The sequence below is a fragment of the Tamandua tetradactyla genome, chromosome 1 (genome assembly GCF_023851605.1).
Source record: "Tamandua tetradactyla isolate mTamTet1 chromosome 1, mTamTet1.pri, whole genome shotgun sequence".
NCBI classification, from domain to species: Eukaryota; Metazoa; Chordata; class Mammalia; order Pilosa; family Myrmecophagidae; genus Tamandua; species Tamandua tetradactyla.
In genome coordinates, this window is record NC_135327.1 from 150125414 (window position 1) to 150153063 (window position 27650).

Genomic DNA, 27650 nt, shown 5'->3' on the forward strand with positions numbered 1-27650 from the left:
CATACAAATGACAGGCAGAATTTATTTCATTTGCCCCTAAAAAAGCATAAACTTACAATTCTAGGTCCTCTAAGGAGAAAATAGCTAGGGTTCCAAATGCTGATCCTAGAATTGAAAAAAAGTTTAAATAATGGATTTCAACCCTTCTATATATTACAATCACCTGGGGAGCTATTGATTTTGGGGTATCATCCCCATCACTTCTAATTAAATTGGACCAGGGTAGGGGCCCAGTCAGTGCATTTTTTTTTAATAGTACCAGGCAAGCTTTTTAATTTTACAGATTCCTGGGCTTCATTCTTCAGTGTTTCCAATCCTGTTGATTTAAAGACTTCTAGGAATCCATATTTTTAAGTGTCACAAATTTCCATGTTTGCCCAGCTTTTGAAAACCAATGATCTAATGCAAAATTGTAAGCTAAGTTGGTTTCAAAATCATAAAACTACTACACAGGGAGCCAGAAAATCATGTACTGAGACTTCTGGTCATGTGGGATAAAGGTTGACATAGGGTCTTCAGGATCTCACAATTTCCTGGCTTACCTGGAAATTAAGAATTGATGAAATTATGATGCAATAAGTGAAGTTCTACTTCCTGATGTCTCACCCCTATCCTAGGTAGGTCAAAAGACTTCTGTCTCCCCATTTAAGAGAAGACAAATATTTCCCCCTACAAAAGCATGCCCCTTTATTCAGCAGCCATATTAGCAGCTTCTGAGGTACAGGTCAGTGGTTAACTTTTAATAAAATATAGGTTTCTCACTATACTCATTGTGTCAATGTTATAAAGATCTGGTAGGCTATTAGGAAAGCTGCATGTGACAGCCCAAAGTATATTTGCAGTAGAAGAGTTCTTACTCAGAAAAGACAGGTGAGTATTCTAACACACAGAAGATTCTGCTAAAAGGTGAAACAGATCCTGACATTATAAACTCATATGGACAAAAGAGTGGTACATTATGACTCTACTATTGGCTCAAAGGCTCCTTATCAGGAAATAAAACAAAACTAATTTCAGAGATTTCACAATAGAGTAACTATTAGAAAAGTTAATATAAATATTTATGTAATAATATAGATAAATAGAAGCAAATTTTAACATATACACAGTTGCCAATCATTCTTTAGAAATCACAAAATTACAGAATCTCAGGAACAAAAGTATCCTGGAAACTTCTAATTCAACCATCAATCCATACAACAGAAGGAAAGACAGTTACACTGAAGTTTATAGATTTCAAATGAGTACTGCCTGCTCTGGCTAGACCCAAGGTTAGAGAGCTGAGTTTTTCAGCTCATCTAATAGCTATGCAAACCTGGGCAAGTCACCTAACTTTTCCAGGTCTCAATTTCCTCATCTATGACATTGATGAACTGAACTTGACCTTTAAAGTTCTGTGATCCAGTTATACAAAATATCACTCTATTTTAAAAGATTAGCAATTAAACCAAAACGACGAATGACTTTGGACGTGTTGGCCTGCTCAGTAGCCTGACATCCTGGCGTAGCTTACCTGACTTGTAAGAAATACCATAGGTGTCATGGGAAAGAAAAAACACAAGATTGCATTTAGATTACTAGATGGCTCAGAAGGAAATGAGAGAACTTAGGAAGTCTTTATGACTAATATGCTTACAAGCAATGCTTTAATCATTGCCGCATCACATGCTGACAGTGCTCCACGAAGGAAGCTGGCCTGATAAAATGCTTCAGGGACCAGCCACCATCACTGACATTCATCTGGCATGACAGAAGAAATCCCTTCTATGGAGAGTTAAATTCAGTGCAAACAATGATAACATTGTCTATAAAATGGAAAGCAAAACCTAGAGTAAAGGCACTTTTTTTGGTTGAATGTATGGTTTGTGCATTTCTTGTCTCCAGCATAAGTAAAACATTTCATTTTATCCTGAACTCTACTGGGAGAAACATCCCATTTTCAGGGATATTCTGTTGATGACAGTATAATGGCTACAAAACATATCAACTGAAGCACTGCAGGACAGCATGCCATACAATTTACACTGCTCAGCATAATTTGTTTCTAAATCTTCATTTATTTCCAGCTATTGGAACTGTCTGGAAAAATTACTGATAGTCTCAAATACCTTCTTATTCTTTGGTGGTCTTTTAAAGGTACAGTGCCTGTGATGCAAAAGCTATCTTTTCAGCTAATCTAAGTAAGGTTTGAAAGTCTTATAATACTTTCTTATTATATATATATATAATACTTAAATGATTAAGCATTTAGGCATATAGTCAATGCTTAATTTATACTTCAAAATTCAATTCAGAGAATAAATAAGGCAGGAGGTTTATTGGTGAATGAGAGACAATTGTAGATAATTTAAATAAACCACAATTTTGTTTTACTTACTGAATTCCTTCCCAGCAGGCTTAATTTAAATACCTTCAGGTATTTAAAGTTCTTTCCTGTATGTGATCCCTATAGAGGTGAAGTCTAATGCTTTAAAATGCTCCTTTATGGAGTCCATGCACAACAGAACACAAAGGGTAATCATGAATTCAATTCAGTAACTAAATGTAGCTGCAATTTTCTTAGATTCTGACAATGTCACAACAAATTTTAACTCATTATGCTTTTACTATTCTTCTTCCTTCTCAGAATTATGGATGCACTGTTAAACTCAGTGAGTACAAAGAAAAAAATCACAGGGACACCCATCAACTTTTGGTAAAATCGCAAAGCTATCTTTTATTAATTAAAAAAAAAAGTATAACTTGATTGAAAGACAAGTTTTTAAAAACAACTAAATATATCATGTTTTATCAGTCTTATGTTTGTGTACACATCTATTGTTAATCAAATATTTTTTACAAAATTATCTGGTTGTTCTGGATTGTGTTTGTGGCTTACATAACAAATTCTATTTCCAAAGAATAAGTTCACCATTCTGGTTTCACTGATGAATTACATTTCATTAAAGAGTTAAGTTTCTTGCAGTCAATATTAACATAATGTAGGAATATAATATAACTTTTCAACTGACTAGAAACCCCTGACAACCAAATTATGAACTTAAATCACAGAACAAGCCATTAGGAAATATGCAATAGCAGTGTCAAGATTTACAACAAATATGCTAGGAGTGTTTTAAAAATTAATATTAAGCTGCTATGCTTGGCTTAATTCCTTATCTTCTTCATTTACAAAGCATAACTGTCATTTTTACTAACTTGATCTCTAGTCCCCTTACAAACCTATTTAATTAAAGTTTGACAGCTGAGTATGCATTGGAAAAAGAGAATGATTTTTCTCCCTTCAGATACTTAATCCTTCCTTAAAATATTATCCTTCTGAACATATATTTAAAAAACAATGGACAAGGAATAATCTACCAATGTAAAACATACTCACAGCTTACAGCATTAGTACCCTGTAGTCAATGGGTAGACTTGATAGCAATTCCCAAGCTACCAGCAAACCCAGGCTTACATGGGGTAGGGAGCAGATTTTTGATCTCCAAAACTAAATACAATGATTGATAACAAAAGTACATAAGTCAATAGAATATTAAATAAATAAAAAGCTAAGAACTACTGTCAAAATAGAGTATTTAATGTTTTTTGCAAGAGTTTTCTGGATATTCCAATACAAGTCTAATACTCATGGAGTATGACTAAAACAGTAATGGCAGGGGTGCAAGGGTAGTTCAGTGGTAGAATTCTCACCTGTCATGTGGGAGACCCAGGTTCAATTCCCAACCCATGTACTTCCCCCCCCAAAAAATAAAAATAAAACGGTAAGAGCAGCTATTTTGATCAGTGCATTATAAAGTCAGTGTTATTGCTGTATCATCATACATGGAAATATTTACTTATTCAATAATGCTATAAATCTACTATAAAATTTCTAAAATGATGACAAAAATTAAAGGGCAGATAGTTGTGATGAATCCTCAAACAGTATACCTTACACAGAAGATTACAAAAAATACAAAATTAACTCTTCAGGGACAGTAGCCAATGCATTCAGTTTCCCATCATCCCAACTCCAGCTCCCTCTCCTCCATGGGCTATCTTCAGAAGGACCACCCTGACTACCATGCGGAGAAGTAAAATATGCATTTTTAGGCCTTTTTTTTTTTTTGACAGTTCTAGAAAGACAGTCTCTGCCTTAACTTTGCATCCCCCAATGTGTTTTGGTTAAGGTATGTGCTCAATTAGTATGTGTTTAATATAATATGGATACAAGAGCAAAATCACTTCGTTTTCAAGAGAATGCTAAAAGAAACTTTAGTATATTGTATTATTGTTCAAAATATTTGCTGCCCATCCCTGAGAGAGGGTTGTAAATCCCCATGCTGTTGATTTCAGGCTTGGCCATGTGACTTGCTTTGCCCTGTGAATGTGAGTGGAAAGGATACGTGCCATTTCCAAGTAGAACCTTAAGATACAACCCATGGTTCCACCATGCTTTCTTTTCTGTTTGTTCTGAGTTAATTTTTTCTTTTTTAAGAAAACTTCATTTCCAATTTCCAAAATTTACTAACTGTACTACCAAGTCAAACCTCCTACACACTATTAATCCCGCACCAGGCTGGGTCCCTAAGAGAAGAAAATGTGGTGCAGAGTTTCATGCAACCCATGGTAACCACTTAACAGAATGAGAATCAAGCCTCCATAACTGTAGCCTTTAAAATTTGGGGGTGGTTAGTTATCACAGAATAATTTAGCTCAAACTGACTGACACACAGCCTAGTTAAGCCTTTTCAATAATAAACAAGCATATCCTCATCTCCTTTGCTGAGCAGGGACAATCCTTGCGGCATTTATGCTGCTGGAGCAAGAAAAAGGAAAACAGATGGCTGAGACTCATGTTTCTTTATCATTTGCTTTTCTTAACCTTCAGCAACATGAAAAACTAATGTTCAGCAAATTAGAGAGTTTACATTTTTAAAGATAAGGAATTGGGATTGATACTAATTGGGCCAATTTGGGATATTTCCAAAATAAATAGAATCATTTCAGAGACTGATATTCAGGATTGAGGTCTTACAAACATTGCACAGAGCTTTCTGCAGTCGTTGAATGTGACAGATACTTATTGAACACACTCTCAATAAGCTAGATTTCATAAGACCACTGTGTGAACTGCTGGGCTCTAAAAATGAAAGTCACTGTTTCTGATCTCGAGAAGTCTGTACAGCTGGCTATAATATGATCAGTTGCATTTTAAACCTGCAGGATCAATAAAGGACTGTGGAAACACAAAGAGACAATCATTTCTGCCAGGAGAAGGATATAGGATTTTGTTAAGTAAGTGGGGGTTGGAGAAGGGTCTGTTACACACAAGGTAAAACATGAGCAAAAGTAGAGAGGCTTGAGTTCTGTAATCTGTGGCAGTATAACTCTTGAATACAGTGAGTGTATTATGTGTGCATGCATGCAAGGGGGAGTGGGAGGGGCAAAAGGTGAAAGTGAAAAACTGCTACTGGGAGGCAGTAAATGTATGACAGGGTAAGTGTAGTATACAATAGGAGCATGGAAGGGATCTAATCCAACCACGGAAGGTTTTAAAAAATCTATGATACCTGAACTTAGCCTTTGGTTTGCACACACACACACTTGCTTTACGTATATGTATGCACTCTTAGTATCTATTTACACATATACATACACATTCTATATGTCTATATGTGTGTAAATATGTATACATACACATATAGATACACACAGTGAATGTAGATACTTAAATTGAAGATACCGAGAGAGATACAGTAAGAGAGCAAAAGAGAAATACTCCTCAAGGTAAAAAAACTCAAATAGTGTTTAAAAAAGTATACAGTGAAAAATTTGCCTCTCACACCTGACTCTCAAGTCCCTTTAGAGAAGACCCTCCATCTCTAAAAGCAAAAGTTACTAATTTACTACTACGTTCAGAGTTAGTTTATTCATTTATAAGCATATGTTTGTGTCTATCATATAGATCTATCTTTTTCTGCTTAATTATTCCAGAGCATTCTATTTTATGAATGTATCATGATGTCCCTAACTGTACTGATGTAGATTTAGATTTAGGAAGTTTTCCATCTTTTGCTGTTATGAACAATTTTTCAATTACCCTTCTCACCCATGTGCAAGTATGTCTACCAGATGAATTTCTAGGAATTGCGAGCCAAAACAGAACAAAACAAAAGGAAGGTGTGTGTTGAGAAGAAGTTAGTATGTGAAAAGGTACACAAATACCAAGAAACTTTAAGATCTCCTCAATTCAGCTAGAATAGGATGGGAGACTGTGGCTGGAGAGATACTCAGAACCAAATCATGAGGGTCAGGTATGCCATGCTCCTGAGGGTGGGAGACATGATGAGATGAGCATTTGTAAGAGATCATTTTAGAGGATGGATTGGCCAGGTTAAGAGAGAGATACCAGTGCAGCCATGGTAGCCTGGGGAGGATAAAAGAAAGGCCTGGTAATCTCCCTTCCTGGGCATTGTAAGGGAAAATAATCCCCTCGCTGGCCTCTTGTATTTTCTCCTACTTGGAAGACCTCCAAGGCCTAAGATACCTCATTGCAAAGCAGCAGCCACAGGGAATGACTCAACTGGGGGATCAACCCCTCTATCCTTCATCTTGAAAGTTCTTGGGGCAGAGTGGCTCCCTGGAATAGCAACTCTGACCATTGGCATGGGGAAAAAGTATATCTGTTGCTGTGCTTCTGCAAAAAATCATGCATTGACTGCCCTCCCATTTTTTTGTTTCAAGGAATACTTAACTACCACAGAATTTAAGAGCTGGACAGCATATTGGACATCAATAGTTCAAGAGTCCTCAAATTTATTGCGAGCTGCTTACTATTTTCCTGAAGCTCTGAGACCAATGGAGGGGCAGAGATTGTGAAGAAAGCGGGAGTGAACTAGAAAAATGACTGGGGTAGAAGTGGTAATTAGGATATGATACTTGCTACATGAAAATACTCTAGGGGACCAGGGGGATTACAACATCACTTTGCATGTCTTGCCACCAAAAAACCCAACTCCAAATCCTAATATTAGGATTTATCAGGCAGTGGTGACAAGCTTAGAGAAGAATTTGAGGTTCATGATTTAAAATGTGACAAACTGTAGAGTGGGAAGTTAGCATCATTTTATACCTGATTAGACCAAAATCTGAGCAGGTTAGACCACTTAGCTCAAGTTCAACTAGTTAACTGGTGAGACTGCTAATACTAGAACAGTTTCTTTAAATGTCAGTGTGCATCTAAATCACCTGGACGGCTTGTTAAACCTTAGACTCCTGGGTCCGAGCCTCAGAGTTTCTACTGCACTATCACTGTAGTGAGAATAAAGAATTTGCACGTATAACACAGTTCCCGGGTGTTGCTGAAGCTGCTCATCTAGGAACAACACTTTAAGAAATACTCTACCATTATAGTACCATCCTCTAAATGGTAAACATGCTGCCTATGAAATATATATAGACATATATATGGTATTCATTAATAAAACATTTCTAGATTTAGAAACTTTAAAAATATTGAGACAAACACATTACAAAATTTATAGTTAACTCATATTTCACTATATTTAAAAATCTCATAGACTTGCCTTAATTTACCAATAATTATAAAGTCAATAGGTAGATTATAAAAGTCATATCAAACAATTCAATTCTTAAATTCTACTTCAAGGATCTGAAACAATAAAAACTATGATTAAATGATTTTTAAAAATTTAATTCCTAAATAAAATATCAGAATGAATAAAACTAAAAGGGAAATCACAAACTGGAAATATATTTTGTCTAAATATGACAAGGGGTTAACGTACCTAATACAATCAAACTGATAAGACAATAACATTTAAAAACATTTAGAAAATGGACAATTCTGGAACAGTCAGTTCTTAAAAAGGGAAACAAAAGGTTAAGGAAAGTATAAAAATATTCCTTCTTACTAGCAATGAAAATAACACAAATTGAATCAACAATAAGAAACATTTTTCACCTTTCATATTACATTGCTAGTGTAAGTTTCATTATCATATCTTAGTTGTTTTCCTTCCACTTTATTGCTAACAATGTTACAAGTTTTAATAAAAAAAGCCTTTTTCTGAAAGTCATGGGAGGATATTCAAGGTTTAGAAACTTTAAAAAGATAGGAGTCATTTCAAATTCCATCACGCAGTAAGCATTCTCTTGATTTTAACGATAGCTCTATTAGATTTAGAATTCAGGCTTGATTTACATAATTCCCCAAAGACAGCCCTAGCTATCCATTAAAGGTCACCTTACTTTTCTATACATATACCAAATTCTAATCTGTTCATTCGTTTCTTCTTTTATTATCACATTCCACGCTTTTGTAAAGCTTTCTGATTATTATACTTTCATCTCAAACACAAAATTTTCCGTTTTGGCTTTCCATCCTACTAAACTCCATTCCATTATGTATTACTTGCTCCTTTTCATATTATAATAAAAGATTAAATAGTCATTTAGTTTTTGATGTATGTAAAAGTGAAATTCAGACTCCAGAAATGTTCCTTGGAAGTATCAATACACTACAGATGCAGCAATATGGGGCAAAGAGTTTATCACTGCCTGCCCTAGGCTGTATATTAAAATCAGTATCGCAAAAAAAAATGAAAAGAGGGCGGGCCACGGTGGCTCAGCAGGCAGGAATGCTCACCTGCCATGCCAGAGGACCCGGGTTCACTTCCCGGTGCCTGCCCATGTAAAAAAAAGAAAGAAAGAAAAAAGAAAATCAGTATTGCAAAATGGTCAGGGAGTAGAATTTATTTGTGTAATAAGCAAAGTAGAAAATCTACTTGATTACCAGATGTCCAGTTGCAGAAGCTTGAAGCTAATTAGCTACTACTCATCATACTACAAATACACAAATTTCATCACAAAATTGACTATTCTGAAAGAAAATATCAACAACAATCAGCTTCCTAATAATGAAAAAATATAATCATTTTTACTTAAATTCTCATTTGAATCTCCACTATGAGGATAATCAATTTCAAAACCTTATTAGTTCTGCTACTGTGAACCATTCAGACTTTCATACAGAATCACTTTTCAGAAAAAAAAATCTAGGGAGACACTCATTTTTTAAATGAGCAATTTACAATTAACACTTACAACAAAAAAAAGGTGTCAAGTTTTGCAAAACAGCAAACACAGACTTTAGTAGTTTCAAAATCAACATTTTAAATATGGGAATGATCACTGCATGTGTAAAACTAAGATACGTTTATATACACAGGTATCCCTCATAATAAGTTAGACAACATTTGAATATTTTCCATAGCACATGAATGAAGGAAGGAAGTAAATTCCTTTAAAAAAAAGAAAAAAATACCCTAGATTATTAGTTCCTTCTCTCTGCTATTGGTTTGGTCCAATCCTGGCAGATTAAGCTAACACAGTGGCCAAAAGGTAGTGGGAGTTCTAATGTTGGCCTTATAGGAGCTATAGATAGCATGGGGCAGTATGCTGATACCAGATTTTCCCAACTGCAGGACTATTCCTTTAGTATTAAGAAGAAATGATTTGAGCAATGAAATTTAATGTACTCTTCTGTGAGTATCAAGGCTCCTCTCCAGTTAAGATGCTCTGCTGCATTTTTGTGATATACTAGCTCTTCCCCATCCAATTCAAGAAAAATACTTCATTGTCCACGTATACCTACATGGCTCCTAGCAGTTCAGCAAAGATCTCAGACTGGCAGCTTAATGTTTTCTCTCCTACTGCCCTCTTCGTCAAGCAATATAAATAGAACCAAGAAGGGTGCACGAGTGGTTCAGTGGTAGAATGCTTGCCTTCCATGTGGGAGACACAGGTTTGATTCCCAGACCATGCACTCCCCCAAAAATAAAATAAATGAATAAATAAATAGAACCAAGGAATCCATGGCCTTTGGCTAACATTTCTCCTAAATACTCTTCTTAATAGTATTTAAACTATTGGCCAGGACTAGAGATAAGTTTTGTATTTTCTGCTGATGTCCAAGTTAAGGGAAATGAAAATAGATAATATAGCTCATGGGGTGGCAAACTATGGCCAAATTAGGTTCAACATCTGTTTTTGTAAATAAAGTTTTATTGGAATGTTCATGTTTTCATTGTCTATGGTTGCTATCAAAAATGGTGTTGAGAAGTTGTATCAGAGACTATATTGTCAACAAAGCTGAAGCTATTTACAATTTTTTTTCTTTACAGTATGCTGATCCCTGCTATAGACACAAGAATAAACAAGCAACAAAAGGAACCATATGTGGAACTTCTTGACAACACATAACAATGTACAAAGGCAGCAGCTCAAAAGCCCAAAGATGTAGTGGACAGCATTTGAGTACTTTAATAGAAAGTTTTGAAAGTATCTTTGTTTATTCTATCTTTAGGATTCACAAAATATGGATCTACATCTTAACCTAGCCACGCAATCAAATTATTTGAATAATGACAACAAAAATTTTGATAATATAAAATGTGCAAGGCAGTTTTCTAAACTCTGAAGATAAAGATAGAAGCCAAATAGAAAACTAGTTAATAATATATTACATTTTGAAAGTATGTAAAAGCTTAAAAAGTTTGGGGCATATATTATTTGATTTGATTCTCAGAATGACCTTGAAAATAAAAGAGACAAAAGAAAATCAATATCCAGAGTCAATAACTTTCCCCAAGTCAAAGACCTTGTCAGAGCTGGGACTGGATAACTTATCATCTTATTCCAAGTACAGCACTCCTTCCATTATATCAAGCTATCCTTTCATTGTCCTTAGACATCCCCTCAAAATCTTTTATACAAATAAATTTTACAAAAATTTAAAATCATCCATAAAAAATTAAATCAATACTTTGAATGTATCTGCTTCTTGTGTGAAATGTTTCCTTCAAACATAGTTTTAAAATTTATGTATAGTAAAATTAATTCTTTTAAGGGTATAGATCTGAGTTTTGACAAATGCATGGAGTAGCTAGAATACCACCATAATCAAGATACAGTACAGTTCCATCACCATCTACTTCTCCAAAAAGTTCCCTCATTCTTTTGTTGTCAGACTCTCCCCAGGCCTTAACCCCTGGCAATGATTAATCTGTTTGCCATTCCTAGAATCTTACATACATGGAATCATATAATATGTAACCTTTTGAGTCTGGCTCCTTTCACTTAGCAAAATGTATGTGAGATTCATCCATGCTTTTATGTATATCAATAGTTAATTCCATTTTACTGTGGAGTAGTACTTTGTTGCATGTCTTACCACAGTTTGTCTATCCATTACCCAGTTGAGGGGCATCTGTGTTTCCTGTTTTTTAATGACTAGAAATAGAGCTGCTAAAAAGTTCCTTTTAGGTTTTTGTGTAGGCATAGATTTTCATTTCATTTAAGTAAATACCTAAGAGTGGGATTGTTGGGTTGTAGACTAAGTTATTACGTTTGACTTTATAAGAAACTGTCAAAGTGCTTTCCAAAGTAGGTGTACTCTTTTGAATTCCTACCTTTTGAATTCCTGTAAGAGGATACCAATTGCTCCACATATTTCCCAACACTCAGCATTGTCTGCTCTTTTTTAAATTAATTTTCTTTTTATTACAGAAGGTATAGGTTTACAGAAAAATCATCCATAATTAATTAAACTAATACCTTGAACATCTGCTTCCTGCATAAAATTCTTCCAAACATTTTGAAGTAGGAACAGTGGTAAATGTTGAGTTTAAAGAAAGTTAACTGAAATTGCACAAAAATAGAAGAACTATCTGTTCCTTAATTATTAAGCAATTATGTAGGCCAAAATAGTCTTGCATTTTTCTGGCATGCTTCTTAAACCTAGCTAAAATGATACTTTAAAAGACAATCTCTTCAGCTTCCTAGTGAGATAATTATACTTACATGTCTTTTCAAAATATTTGACAGTCTTACATTACTATGAGCAGAGAAAAAAAAGAAAATCAATATTTTGTTCAAAGGAGTATACAAAAGTTAGCATTTCTCTATAGTTTTACCTGGGATTCATAACTTCAGAATACTATACAAATAAATATAATTGAGCCAACAGAAAAGAAAGCTAATACACTACCTAGCACCAGCTGCAACACACTTTCTGATAGGAAACACCACATTCTGAAGAAGCAGTTCACATATTCTGTTAGGGAGGGTGGAGGAGGCTCATGGAAGAATTGAGGGGTTAAGCCCCAAAGCCAGCCCAAGGAGAGAGAAAGGAGCTTAGTAGAAAATATCAACATTTAGAAACTGACTACTATCTCTTAGAGAGAAGCAAGATGTGGATTAGGATGGACCAGAGCAGAGCATCCTGTTAGCCTCCTTGTTGGGTAGATTCTCCTAATTAAGCCAAGCCAACGTGTTTTCTACCTGAAGCATACCAGTTATTTCAGATCATGGCCTTTTTCTTGTGATAGCAGCTCAGGCAAACTATGGCAATAGGCATACTAGTATACTAGTATGATGGAGATATATTAGTATAACTTACACATTCAGAAACATAAATACTTATGGATATACCTAAAATATATTATTTTCTTTGTGGAATATTCAAGGAAAAAAATGCTGAAAAGAAAAAACTCATCTTTTTCTAATCCTTTCAAACTCCCACTAAGAGATATAGATTAGAAGGATACCATCTTAGTTTGCAAGAGGTGCTATGACAAATATCATACAATAGGTTTGCTTAAGCAACAAATATTTATTTTCTCATGGCATTGAAGACTGGAAGTCTCAAATTAGGAGATCATTAAGGCCCTGCTTTCTCCCAGTGTTGGCAGCGCTCAGGTGATGGCAGTCTTCTGTCACGTGGCCAACTCTCTCTCGTCTCTGACTTCTTGCTGACATCCGGCTTCTCTTTCTGGTTTCTCTCTGACTGCATTTGAATTTTCTCTCCTTACAAGGCCTTTATTAGTTATACAGATTAGGGCCCAGCCTGTTTCAGTTTGGCCACATCTAAATAGGATCTTCGGAAATCTTATTAAAAAAGAAGGGCAGGGCGGTACAACAGTGGCTCAGTGACAGAATTCTCACCTGCCATGCCAGAGACCTGGACTTGATTTCTGCAGCCTGCCCATGCAAAAAATAACTGAATAAATAAATAAATAAGGGGAAGTGCAACGGTGGCAGAATTCTCACTTGCCATGTTGGAAACCCAGGTTCGATTCCCGGAGCGTGCCCATGTGAAAAAAAAAGTGGAAAAAAAACAAAAAACCTAACACCCTGATTCACTTCAAGATATGGAGATATTATTTACGAAGGGGTCCACATTCACACGAACGCAGATTATGATTCAAGCATGTCTTTGTGGGGTACAAGACTTGATCACCAATAGACACCTACCAGGCTATACCTCTAAGAGAGAGATTAGGGATGAGAGAAAAGGGACCTTTCCTTTTACTTCATATGCTCAAGTATTTTTTTTTTTTAATTTTCCACATAAACATCCAGTACTTTTGCCAATAAAGAGGAGGCTGTACAGGGAACTTCTGGAGAAGATGGTGGAATAAGGAGCTCAGGAGTCACTCTCCCACCAAAAACAGCTAATGGACAGGCAGAAACTGTCTGAAACAACTATTCTGGGGTTCTGAAGGCCAGGAGAGAACTATATAGCATCCAGGGAACACAAAACAAAGAGACTGTGAAGCTGTAGTAAAAAGCTGTAACTCGTTCCACAACAGCTGCTGGTGCCACCCACCACTCTCAAGCCGAACCACCCCACATACGGTTCTTGGCTGGCTGCTGTGGACAGAAAGTGACGTGGAAGCCCTCTTCCCCAAGCACAGGGGAAGGGGCAAGTAATAATCATGGCTTTTGATGGGTGAATTTAGATCACTGGGTCATGGTCTGAATTGGGCTTTAGCCTACCCTGGACATGGATGGGCTGGGCCATTTTTTCAACCCTGCCCCTGAGAGGGAAGAAGGCAGTGGAGATTTAAAACTTCAGGGCCTCCCTAGGGCTAGGGAAAGAGTCTGCTGAAGATCACCATATGCTGGGCAAGCCAGGAAAGCACAGCTTTGGGGAGCCATCAAAAAGGCTTTTTTTTAGCATCTTTCAGTACCCTTTGGAACTCATCTATGCTCTTTTTGGCTGGGAAATACTGACTTGGGAAAATCCTCTCTGGAATGACTCTCTGTTCCCTTTTTTCTTTCAACATTAAACCCCATGGACTCTCTATCTCCTAACACTGCCAAGACAGTTCCTGGTGTGATTTTTCTTATGGTATTTTGGCATACAAACACATCATCCTTGGTGCTATTTCTATTGGTGAAACCATATCTGTTTCTTACACTGAACCAGTTTACTTTCCCCAAAACCTTTGTTGGATGTGCCAGGCACTGTGCTAACCAAATTAAATTCATTATTTTAGGTAATCTTCAAGAAAGCTCCATGAAGTATATATATGGATTTCCACTTTAAAGACAAGGAAAATGGCATTTGGAGTATTAAATAATTTGGCAAGTTAAACGTTAGGTGGCAAAGCTGGGACCTGAATCAAGGCAGTCTGAAATCATGGCCTCTGCACCATATGAATGAATAAATGAATGATTATGCATGAGTGAATAAATATGGGAGATTTTCATACCTGAAGTAGAAGGCTATTCAAGAAACAGGTTGGAAAAAGAAGCAATTCAAAGAAACCACTGGTGGAGGGAAGTGAAGTGTCATAATAATGGGTGTCACCATCATTGGAAAAAATAATTCAATCTCAATGGTGGACTGAGTACCAACACCTGTCACATCTTCCTAGATGAAAGTGCGTACACCATAAGTGATATAGTGCCTCTGAAAACCTCCCTACATTGTGAGATTAATTACATAAATAATTGGCACTTTAAAAAAAAAATCAAGATCAACATTCCACATATAAACTTAAAAACGACTCTCTTTCTGATGGATAAAAACACACATTGCTAAGACAAAGGTTTTATTACCAATTCCATTTTGAGTCACTGATACAGCAGTAGTGTGATAAAGTCTCCTACAACTATAAAAAGAATGAAAAATTTCCATAAAGGCTTGTGTTCCCTACCAATATGTAATTCGTTAATGAGAAAGAATTACAATTCTTTAGGAACAGTAAGGTAAGAATGACCAGTAGATATTAGTAACTTATAAGTTTGAAAATGCAGTAGGAAACTGATGATTTTTCACAAATGCCTCTTTATTATTTAGTGGTAACTAAATCCTTGGACAGTTGTTCAGACATTTATTTTCATGGCATTGCCCTTATCTATTAAATGGTAGTATTGGTCATACTCAAGTTCTAAACAAGAATGTGAACGCCCTAATAATTTGGAAAGATTTAAGGTTCAAATACAGGCTACAGGGCCTCCAAAAATTTTTGAGAACTCTCTGTTCAAGTTACCAACAACACTGGGGTCCAGTGTATATATATATCCTTCTGTCCTCAAAAGCAACCACCTACCCAGCTCCCATTTGAGAATTATAAAATAAAACCATTAGCTTCAATGCGCCCAACCATTCTATTCACCAGTCTTTATCAGAGTCCGTGGACACAAGTTTCATATCTCCTTCCTTTTAGCACAGAAAGCATGTCTAACTTCCTAATCTTCCAAAAATGATATAAATCAATGCAAGGCCTTCAAGGAGAGCCATGTAGACACATTAGGCTTCTATTATTCAGAGCTACTGTAACAACCATGATTTTTAATCAACGTTGATTTTTAATCAACGTTGACATCAAGATAGAAAGTTCTGACCCTCCAAAGTCTCTTCTTTTAAAATCTTAGGAGTTTTTGGGCTGAATTTTCTGAACAAATACTTCAACTCTACATTTTACCTTGTCAACAGGTTAATAACCTAAAAAAAAGGTTATTAACAAGCATCATTTATAGTCTTACAGGGGAAAACTCCCAATTTAGTTCTGTTTTTCTTCTTATAAAGCTTCATCATTTGCTGAAAGATAGTAGGATTCAACCATCTATGAAAGGCTAATATTGATTTCAGCATCTTTAATACTACATTCAGAATCAACAGTTTTTAATACTTTATTTCTAGTGATTTAATGGATTTTTTGTTAATACCAGAGAGTTATTTTTAATAAATTAGGGTGTTTTGACATTGTACAAAATAGTTTCCAGTCTTTAAGAGGAATTATCATTTGACTATTTTGCAGTGGGAGATGTCTCATGATTCTGTACCTCAGTCTACTTTGCAATATCAATGCTTGTTAAAGAAAGTCTTGACTCTGTATTTATGTATATATGGAAATGGCTCTGCTGTGGGCAAAACATGCTTCTCCACAAGACAATTGACATTGCCCTACTCTAATTCCTCCTGGGGGACAGAAGTTATTCTCTCTTCTATGAACATTTCTTGGAATTCTTCTCAACAACAAGGACCACAAACTAAACAAAATCTAATTATGTGAAGTGGATTATAAAGCAGATTACATTTCACTGTAGGGGGAATAATTGTTCCAGTTTGTCTTGGAAGTCCTAGTTTATATTCATTATCCCAATGTAATGATTAATATCATCTCCTTTCACTCTCAAAAGTGTCCTACTTTATGTGATAGGTTATATGGCAGCCTTTTCCACCAGGGAATAAAAAGATTCTATTCACTTATTTCATTGGGGTTGCTCACTGGATGGAACCCCAGGCCCCTCAAATCTCTATGGTATATTTTACCGACTAAGAAGCAAGAGGACATTGGGCTTCATTTCTAACTGGCCAGAGAAGATTTGTGAAATAGATATACAAGTGTCCCAACAGAAAATGTTGATACCTTTGAAATTCTATTTTTTTTTTTTTTTTTTTTTTTTTTTTTTTTTTTTAAAGGAAAGACAGAGAGAAGGAAGGAAGGATAGAAGGAAGGAAAGAAGGAAGAAAGGGAAACATTTAAACATTTTCTTGTTTTATTGTATTCTGTTTCTCCGTTTTTGTTACATGGGCTGGGGCCGGGAATCGAACCGAGGTCCTCCGGCATAGCAGGCAAGCACCTTGCCCGCTGAGCCACCGCGGCCCGCCCTGAAATTCTATTTTTGATGGACTGACATTGAATTGCTGCAGTTTTGTGCTTTACATTCATTTTACATTTTTCTAAAACAGTGCTTCTATGTAAGTCATAATAAATTAATAAGAAAAAGCAAATAACTGAGAAATATTTTGGTGGAACTAATGGGTCTATCTAAATATTACTTTCATTAGCTTTTCACTGTTCAGTGTTTATAGATAAGCACACCCATTTGGGTTTTTAACATTATGAAAATGACTGTATTCCTAGCGACATAATAAAGAGAATCAAGCAAATTGCCTTGATTTTTAATCAACGTTGACATCAAGATAGAAAGTTCTGACCCTCCAAAGTCTCTTCTTTTAAAATCTTAGGAGTTTTTGGGCTGAATTTTCTGAACAAATACTTCAACTCTACATTTTACCTTGTCAACATAATCATAATGAACTGTGATTACTAATAATGTTACTGCTTTTATGAGTCATTCTGAAAATAACAAATCCAAGCAGTCATCATTCATGTCATAAACAAGGACATTTAACTACTTTTGAAAGAAGAAGGATATTATTTTCTCACGAAAGAAATACTTTGACCAGTAACTTGGGTCATTGTCTCCCTTCTTTCTATTCTCTGTACAGAGTGATCCTTTATAAATATCAATCAGATCATATCTCCTCATGACTCAAAACCCTCCACTGGCTTCACATCTCACTAAAATTAAACCCAAAGTCTTTACTTTCACCAATAATGCTTTAGACCTAATCTCCTATCTCAGTTTCTTTCTTTTGGTAAGGTTCAGGCATGCTGACATCTCCCTCTCTCCCTTAACTTATGAGTCTGCTCAAATATTTTCTTATTAGAAAGGTTTTCAGTGAACAGTATCTAAAATAGCACCACCAGGTCCCCACCACTACTCCATAGCCCTTTTCCTACTTCATTTTTCTTCATAGCACTTCTTGCTCATGACCCTGCATTATGTGCTATATATTTGTTGGTTATTGTATGCTTTCACCACTAGAAGGTAAGCTCCATGAGGGCAAGAACCATGTCTCTTTGGTTCACTTCTCTCTTTCCAGTGTCTAGAGCAGTGCTCATTAAATGAACGGTACTAAGATCTATCTACACTATCAGTGAGCTAATTCAATGAAATATAATCTAATCTTGTAAAACTAATTTCAGAATTTGTGCTAAAATATGTTGACTCCTTAACCTCAAGTCTACAACTTCTTCATTGCATATGAACTTTAAATCATAAGTTCACACACCTCTTGGGTGGGGAATTTAGTAGTATGTATCAGAACTAATAATAATAGCAACAACAATAAGAACAGCATACATCGACTCAATAATTCTACCTGCAACAATCTATTTTACAAAAATAAGTATACAATTACACAAGGGTATATGTGCAAGAGTGTTCATTTTAATATTATGTGTAACAGTTTGAGTTTTACAGGCTTGTAGTTTTTTTCTAATAATAAAATCAAATATTTAAGGAAGTTTTATGTCCCCCAGAGAATAATGTCCAAGCAACCAAGGAGAGCAGATTAAAGTTTTATTGAACTGGGGCTTCAAAGGATGATAATGCTGAGCAAAGTGGCTACTAATTGTGCTGTTTCCTTCCAGGAGGCCGCATAGTTTCTGGCATACCTACATGCCCCTTCCAAGACATTCTTTATAACTACAAGGTCTGTACCAGGTGAGTGGCTACCCAAGCGAGCCACAGGAAGGACACCCAAGCCCAAAGGCAGTTGATTAATTGGTTGAGTGGACAAGTCTTAGATCTATACCTCAAAATAAGGTGATCAGATTTCTCTCAGGAAAGCAACAAAATGACCTTTTACTCTGAGAGGTCTCCTGCAAAATTTCTGATTACACAGAGCTTTTTCCGTCTGACCAGTCTTTACAGTCTCACACTGTTGACTGTTCAGCTAGCGACCAATAATGACAATCAGAATTAAAAGCTGTGTTGCCTTTGGATTATAATGCAAAATGGATGCCTTGGCATTCCTAATCCTGCTAGATTACTTTACACAGATGACATTTTTGCCTGTTCTGTTGACTGATTTTTTTTAAACAACTTCACTGAAATATAATTTATATAATATACAACTCACCAAGTTAAACGGCATATTCAATATTTTTTAGTATATTCACAGAGTTGCACAACCATCACTACAATCAAATAACATTTTCATCCACCCTATAAAAACAACAAGGACTATTAGTATTCACTCCTCATTCCCCCATGCTCCCCCACCGAGGCCTGGGAACCATTCATCTACTTTCTGTCTCTATGGATCTACTTAGCTGAATATTTCATAAAAATTGAATCATATAATACATGGCCTTTTGTGAATGGCTTCTTTCACTTAGCATAATGTTTTCAAGGTTTGCTGATTCATTCTTTAAATAGGATTGTATCATTTCCACAGAAACTGTTTTCCAAATCCTGAAAGAATATTTTGGGAATTCATGGAAAGATATGAAATGGTTCCCCACATTTATTACCCTTCACAGTTTCCTACAGAAACCAGAAGGCTGGATAGGCTCCTGGGGAAGATAAAAAAGAGTTATCTGGTTCTACCAACTTAGTGTGCATATCCAACAGGAAATGAAAGCTAACCGCTTCCATACTACATACTCTTACTTCTTATTAAGATCACATCATTATATATGCACGTTCATCCTTCCTGAAATCCTCATTCCATTAAAATAATCAAAGTTAAAGCACCTCTTACAATTCAAACTAAGAAGACAAACAACCCAATACAAAATGGGCGAATGATTCTAATAGACACTTCACCTAAGAAGATACACTAATGGCCAATAAATATATGGGAAAATGTTTAGCATAATTAGTCCTCAGAGAAATGCAAGTTAAAACCAAAATGAGATACCACTTTGTACCCGCTAGGATGGCTAGAGTGAAAAAAACCAGTCAACAGCCAGTGTTGGAGAGAATGTAAAGAAACTGGAACCCTTACACTGCACGTGGAAAAACGAAATAGTAAAGTACTTCGGAAGACAGTCCGGCAGTTTCTTAAAAAGTTAAACATATGCTTGCCATATAATCCAGCAATTCCTAAATAAATACCCAAAAGAAAGGAAAACACATTGCCATGTAAAAAACTTTTACATGGATGTTCACAGCATTACTTATAAACTGTAAACAATCCAAATGTCCATCAATTTGTGAACGTATAAAAAAAAATGAGACATATACATACAATGGGAGTTACTCAACAATAAAAAGGAATATCTACTAATATATGCATAAGATAGAGGACCCTAAAAACATTATGTTAAGTGAAATAAAGACTATGAATTGTATCATTCCATTTAAATGAAAGTCCTATAAAAGGATGACTAAAGACACAGAAAGCAGATCAGTGGTTGCCTGGGACTGGGGTGGGTTGGAGCTAGGGGAGTTAGAGATAACCACAAATAGTATGACAGAACTTATGGGAATGATGGAAGTGTTATAAAACTAGACTGCACTAATGGCTAAACAACTGCATGTATAAATTTACTAAAACTCATAGAATTACATACATAAAATATGTAAGTTGTAACTGATAAATTATACCTCAGTAAAGCTGTCAAAAGAAAACAAGACCAAATACATAACCATGAATATAAGCCATTTGTACCAACCACACTACAATCATTCCATCAACAATATGCAGGCTACTAATGAGCAGTTAAATCCTAACCTGAATATTTTGCCTTGTATTCCTACATCAGCAGTTCCCAAATTTTTTGGTCTCAGAACTTGTTTACACTCTTAAAATACAGATCCCCAAAACATATGTTTATATAAATAACATCTATCAATATTTACTGTATTAAAAATTAAAACAATTTTAAAAAGTTATTGATTCAATTTAAAATAATAATAAACCCCCATGTTAACAAAAGAAAATATTTTAATGAAAAATATAGGCATTTTTTGTTATGGATGAACTTGTGTCCCTCAAAAATATATGTTGAAGTCCTAATTCCCAGTATCTCAGAATGTGGCTTTATTTGAAAATGGGGTCATTACAGATGGGATTGGGGAAGTTAAGATGAGGTGATATTGGACAGGCTATGTGGCTCAGTGGCAGAGTTCTTGCCTGCCATGCCAGAGACCCAGGTTCAATTCCTAGTACCTGGCCATGTAAAAAAAAAAAAAAAAAAAATGAGGTGATAGTGGAGTAGAATGGGTCCTGATCCAATGTAACTGGTGTCTGTAAGAAGAAGACATCTGGGCAGAGACAGAGAAGAGAACGCCATGCGGTGACTGAGGTAGAGAATGCCATGGATGACTGTAAGCCATCACCAGAAGCCAGGAGAGAGGCAGGAAACAGATTCTTCCCTACAGAGTTCAGAGGGAGCATGACTTTCATGAGATCTATTGACAGCTTGATTTTGAACTTCTCTAGCCACTAGAACAGTGAAACAGTAAATAACTGTTGTTTTAAGGAACCTAGTCTGTGCTACTTTGTTATGGCAGCCCTAGGAAACTAAAATATTTTTCAAAACAAACAAAAAAATCAGTGAGAAGAGTATCATTGTTTTTCATTTCTGCAAACCTTTTAATGTCTGGCTTAATAGAACACAGCCATATTCTTACATCTGCTTCTGCATACAATCTGTTGCAATATCGCACATCACGTAGTCTCTGAAAATCTCCACTGTGCACTCATGAGAGAATGAGAGTGAAAAAGGCAGATAACATCTTAGTATTATGAGGAAAACAGTTTTTGCAAAGATCTCATGAAAGTCATCAGGTTATCCTTTGAGGATTACTGGCCTAGATTCTGCCCTAAAACCAACTGAGTTCCATTTTAGTGAGATGGCTTAATCTTTATTATCATTAATATAGATATTTTAGGATCAAGCTTTTGGAAAGCAGAAATAGAAAACTTTCTGAATAGACTTTTCAAAGCATTTTGGATCCAATGTTTTATAAACATGGTTAAAAGCTATTTAAAATAAGCAATAAAAAAGAGACACATCATGCCAAATCAATCCCAAATTGCTGAATCTCAAACATGATTCTAGATATGTCAGCAAGTGGAATAAATAAGACATTCCTACATGTTAAAACATCTGATTATTACAATGGTATTTTCTAATGCTACTCTTTTTGTCACTGATTCATGAGCTTATGTTTCATACCCTTCTTAGTTTCCACATCGTTATGATTACAAAGGATCTCGTTGAAATTTTGTATTTGCCAATTCTAAAATAAAAAACAATTGCTCTTGAATTTTTCTAAAACTAACCATCACATAATAATATAAAACAACTGTGCTAATATTAATATCTAAAAAACAATTATTTAATGTTCATTTTAGAGAATGTGGTTAATTTCATTTCAATTAATATTTATTTCTCCTGTGCTCACAATTAAATGACAATAATAAGACCAGTAAGTTTATGTGTACCTTATGTCCTGAAACAGTTGCTGATGTTTGCTAAAGATGTACCAGCTCCTTTGGAATGTCTCTGAAGCTTTGATCTTCTTTGAATTGAGATGTACCTTTTAAGTAATGTGATTTAAAACTGAAATAAAAAACAGTAGTGTAAGTACTTACTTTACAATGTCTCCTTCAAGAGCAATCACTCTCTTAATGATCTTCTGTTCTGGGTTTTTAGGGGACCTAGAATAATAAAATAAGGTTATACAGTGACTTATGTCTCTGTTGTTTTAAGACAATGAGCAAAAGTTCTACAACAATAAGAACTTTTGGACTAATGACATACCATCAATCCTACTTAGATACCAAATGATATAAAGCTACTATTGAAGTAATTCTCATTTGAAATCTTTGGGAGAAAAGAAGCCATGCTGAAATTTAGCAAAAATAAAAAGCACAGATGGATATAGAATTTTTATTATTAAAGATAAGTACTTATAGGAAAGAGATTTATACATAAGAACATGATTAGACAATTATTTAAAGTGGTAACATTTAATTTTCTTATTTTCACTTAAAATATAGAGTGATACTGAATTAAATCCTCAAGAAAACACTAAAGATGAAGTTTTTTTAAAATTAAAAATAAGACAATTATTTCAAGTTACATTTACATATACCATTCAAAGATTATATAATACAGCATGTTAAAACAGGGCTATTGACAGTTAAAAGAAATTGATACGTTCTGATAAACTAAATGCAGACACATTTTGGTCTGTGAGGTCAACAGAGTATGATAGAAGTGAAGGTATATCATTTTTGAGAGGAGGTTATAAAAAGACTTCCACTTGCACCTTGGGTACATTCTCTCTGTTTCTCTCTCACTGTCACTCTCACACATACACATACTCTATTTCACTGATCACTGGCTTTGGGGGAAGCTATGTCACAAAGAGCCACATGAGTGAGCTTAAAAGCAGTTTCTACAGCCCCCTAAGACAAGACTGCAGCTCTGTCTGAGAGCTTAAAGCAAACTGTGCCAGTTTGAAACTATTGTGTACCCAAGAAAAGCCATGTTCTTTAATCCTGATTCAATATTGTTGGGTGGGACCTTTTTGATTAAGTTGTTTCCATGGAGCTGTGATCCACCCAATTGTGGGTGGGACCTTTTGATTAGGCGATTTCCATGGAGATGTGTTTCCACCCATTCAAGTTGGATCACTTACTGGAGTCCTTGAAGAGGGAACCATTTTGGAAACTGCCAACACAAGACCCAGACACTTGGAGATGAAGAAAGAATATGCCCCCAGGGAACCTGTTTGTAACAAGAAGCCAAAGGACCACCAGATGCCAGAGGTGACAGAGGTGTTCTGGACCCACTGGCTTTTCTTGAGTCAAGGTGTCTTTCCCTAGATGCCTTAGTTTAGACATTTTCATAGATTTAGAACTGTAAACTTGCAACTTAATAAATTCCTTTGTTAAAAGCCATCCCTTTTCTGGTATATTGCATTCTGACAGCTTTAGCAAACCAAAGCACAATCCCTTGAGAAACCCTGAGCCACCATCTAGCTAAGCTGCTTCTGGATTCTTCACCTTCAGAATATGAGTGGGATAATAAGGGCTTGTTATTTTAAGCTGCTAAATTTCAGGGTAATTTGTTACACAGCAATAGATAATTCAATCCTAAATTGGTCAAATAGCTGACAATATTTTAAGGCTTTAAATTTAACAGATCCATTTCAACAAACATCTCATATGTCATATGTGATCATTTAATATATATTTGAAAATCATGGATAGATCAAAATATTTTAAATTCAAGTTATACTACATTTCAATAGTTAAGTGAATGCTTACATGCTCAAAAACTGAAAAGATTTTTTATATTCAAAATGTAACATTCCATCAAAGGAAATGTACTGCTTCATTAAGGTTTATATTTATAATAGAACATGAATATAAAATGAAATAATCTAAACCAGTTGTATCAGTTTCATAGTTTTTCACTATATGAACTATTAATACTATTTGTTTTAAAAGGAAATTTGATTAGCATTTTTTAGTGACCTCTTCTCTTCCTCGAGCTGACCTCTCCTTTATTCACGTACAGCTAGATTGAGGATTCTGGGAACATTCTGATGGAGTCCTTGTCTTCTGTGAAGGGCTACTTAGAGGCCTTTAGAAAATGCCCACCCCAAGTCCCTCTGGCTAGATGATTACAAATGTATAAAACAATGTTGAAACTCAGTGGTCACCAAATAATTGTATATTAAAACAATGGGATACCACCCCCCTATTGTAATGGTGAATATAATAATGATAATAATAATAATATTTAAACATTGATAGCGATGATTTAGGGAGTTGGGCATTCTATTTATAGTATGTAGGCGTGTAACATGCCTTTTCTAAGACAGTCTCAAGATTTTATATTTTCTTAGTACAATATAACATAATTATACTTGTAGGATTATAGATGTATACAAAATTTTAGCTACACGGACGCAATGTCATGATTGAAAAGTGCTATGAAGAAAAATGAATTAGGAAAGGGGATATAGAGTGATGACAGCAACCTGGCAGTGCTATTTTAGGTAGGGTATTATCTTTTTAAAAAGAGAGAAAAATTCAACAATAGGCTTTGCTTTAATAAATTATACTCCATCCAAATAGTGAAATGTTTTCCAACTCATTAAAAATGATGATATAGAAGAATATTTAATGATACAGAAATGTCATCAGAATATAAGGCTTGAAAGTGCATGTTAGAAAATATTATGTGTACCATGATTTTGTATCTGTAATTACAGAAAAAAAGGAATGTGTTTGCAATTGTACTAGGAAAGGACCAGGAAGGATATAAACCAAAAGGAAAAAAAAAAGTCCTGTGTGTGTTAAATGCTTTCATGTCTGGATTTCTGGTCCAAGTTACAGGGAAGCCCACTGGGACTGTTTGTGCCACATGACATTACCTGAGAAGAAATGCTTTAAGATAGGAGTGAGGTCTGAGCCAACTGCCAAGCTCCTCTACCTAATACTGAGGTGGGATTAACATTAATGAAATGATGTGAAACACAACCCCTATCAACTTAAAACAGTATCTTATGCCTACAATCTTTCAGTTTTGAGATACTTGTATTTTGTTTTAAAATAATCTATAAGATCATGAGGCAAACTAGAATATGCTAAGTGAACTATCTATATAATTAAAGTCTTAAGCATTACTACTTCAAATATATCTATAAATTTCGATGTAATATTAAACTCATGGATTTAATCAAATAATTCAAAGTGGAAAAAAGCTATTACTAACATTAATCCCCCCACTGCTCAAAATCTATATCTATATTTTAATCATTAGTCTATTGAATACATTACTTTGATATAAATAGAATTGGTACGAAAGTTACTATAGATTTACGCTGTACAAATTATTGAACTTCCCTTTGTTTTAATTTTCTTGGCCACTCGCCTATATCCTAGAAAGTGTGAAGAATAACAAGTGAAGGATTATGCCTTACTTTAGGAATACAATGTATGCTGCCTAGTAAACACTAAAATTTACATTTAAATTTGGAATTTCAGCGTTTTCATAGTAATGTTTTATAATATTTATTCCAGGACCTGGATTTTAAACATTCTGTTTTACGCTCATGGTTTTATTAGATAAGACTGCTCCACCATCTTTGATGAGGAGATAGAATCATCTCTATGCCAAAGATGTCTCAATGAATGTGTTTGTTTTGGCACCATAAGTCTCTAATCAAAATGGTTGTAGGATAGTGCACAGGGTCTAGCTTAATCATGTTAGGATTTCCATTATGAGACCAATGTTCTTCAATTTCCCTTCCTATCTTGATAGAAAATTTTCCCCTCTGACAGGCCAAACAGAGCTATGCTGTAGGCCTCATAATCCCTATAACTGATTTCATATTCTTTGCTGTTTGCAGAGAGTCATCATTTCAACCCACTGGGGAGGTACCCTGAGATCTCCAAGAGGATGTCCCAGTGTTTTGTAGCAGTGAGGAGATCAGCTTGTGTCCCACCCTCTCTGTTTCTGAGCTTGGCCCCTATCCTGATGTCACACATACACCTTCATCCTGTGTCTAGGCACTCTCCCTCATCTCCCATTTACACTAAAATTATAAAACCTCTACCTGCAGATAGTGAAGATATTTATATTCACACGGTTCAGGATTGGTACAGATGATCACCAAATTAAACTCAGGATTAGAAGTCATCTTCACTGCAGTCTAATGTAAGAATCGATTCCTCAAAAGCACTATTGTTTATTAGACACTAATTAAATTGCATATATCCTAGTGAGTTCTAAATTTTAACTCCTCATTGAAGTAAATGAGATGAAAATAAGAGCTAAGGTTCTGGGGATGCCTTATATTAGACAGGTTATTTTTGCGGGTTTTCAAGAATGGTTGTGTATCAAATCACATAACTTTACATCTTCATAATTTTAAAAAATGCAAATTTTTCTGTTTTAACCATCAAAACAAGAATTACATACAACACAGTTATTAAAAATCATAACAAATGACAGCCTCCCTGTAGCATTTTTCTAAGTTATGGAAAATGTTGCCTGGGTTTGACATGGTTTTCAGAGACGGAACTTGAAAGAGTGTATCTAGTCTTTTTTTCTTGCTACTTTGAGTCTCACCCATTTTCCATGCCTAGGTGCCTCCAGTTGGTAAACATGTGGCAGGTCACCCTTGTGATGTCCTGCCAGTGCATGGACGGTGGTATTGTGAAAACGGATCTTGTGTTAATTGTTTCACCTCTGCTATGAGAGAGCTGTCAACTCTGGGCAAGTGACTTCATCAATCTGGGTCTCATTTTCAGAGAGGTAAGGTCAGATCTGAAGTCCTGAAACCAGAAGTCTGGCAGTCAAATCTAGCTTGTAGAAGTGTTTTTGCCCATGCATAATTAAAAATAAAATAAAATACAAAACAAACAAAAACAAAAAACCTTGGGATGACTAAGAAAAGAAGAGAGATCACATAAAATTCTAATTTTCTGTTCTTGAGAAAAACAGGAAGATTTGGCAACACTGGGCCATACTTGCTCAACAAGAGTCCATTGGAGACAAGCAGCAGCTCTTATGGCTACTAAGAGTTGCTGTAGTTCCACCAGCTTGCTTCACAAATGCCTTGTGCTAAGGCCACTTGAGTTTGGGGACCTCTAGACTTAAAGATTTCTTCCACCTCTAGTGTCATACAGCAAGAGACAATGTATAAAAGCACGAGCAGGGAGGCCTAGCCCATAATTG

At 35.4% G+C, this 27650-nt stretch overlaps 1 protein-coding gene and 1 long non-coding RNA gene across 19 annotated transcripts in view; one reads left to right on the forward strand and one right to left on the reverse strand.

Moving 5' to 3' along the window:
• The window catches only part of IMMP2L (inner mitochondrial membrane peptidase subunit 2), a 980891-nt gene that overhangs the window by 293736 nt on the left and 659505 nt on the right, over positions 1-27650 (reverse strand). For 15 of the 16 annotated variants that reach the window (XM_077168209.1, XM_077168231.1, XM_077168171.1 and 12 more), the window contains one exon: positions 22544-22609. In XM_077168209.1, the coding sequence (XP_077024324.1) occupies positions 22544-22609 (66 nt within the window). Of the gene's footprint in view, positions 1-22543; positions 22610-27650 lie in introns of those variants that run through there. The other variant, XM_077169287.1, reaches the window with a different exon arrangement.
• On the forward strand, positions 618-10804 carry LOC143691204 (uncharacterized). 3 transcript variants are annotated; one of them, XR_013179404.1, is made up of 5 exons: positions 618-724; positions 2627-2695; positions 5209-5280; positions 6730-6906; positions 10191-10804. It is a non-coding gene; the product is annotated as an uncharacterized LOC143691204 (long non-coding RNA). The 3 variants fall into 3 exon arrangements; XR_013179427.1 differs by lacking the exon at positions 6730-6906; XR_013179408.1 differs by lacking the exons at positions 5209-5280; positions 6730-6906.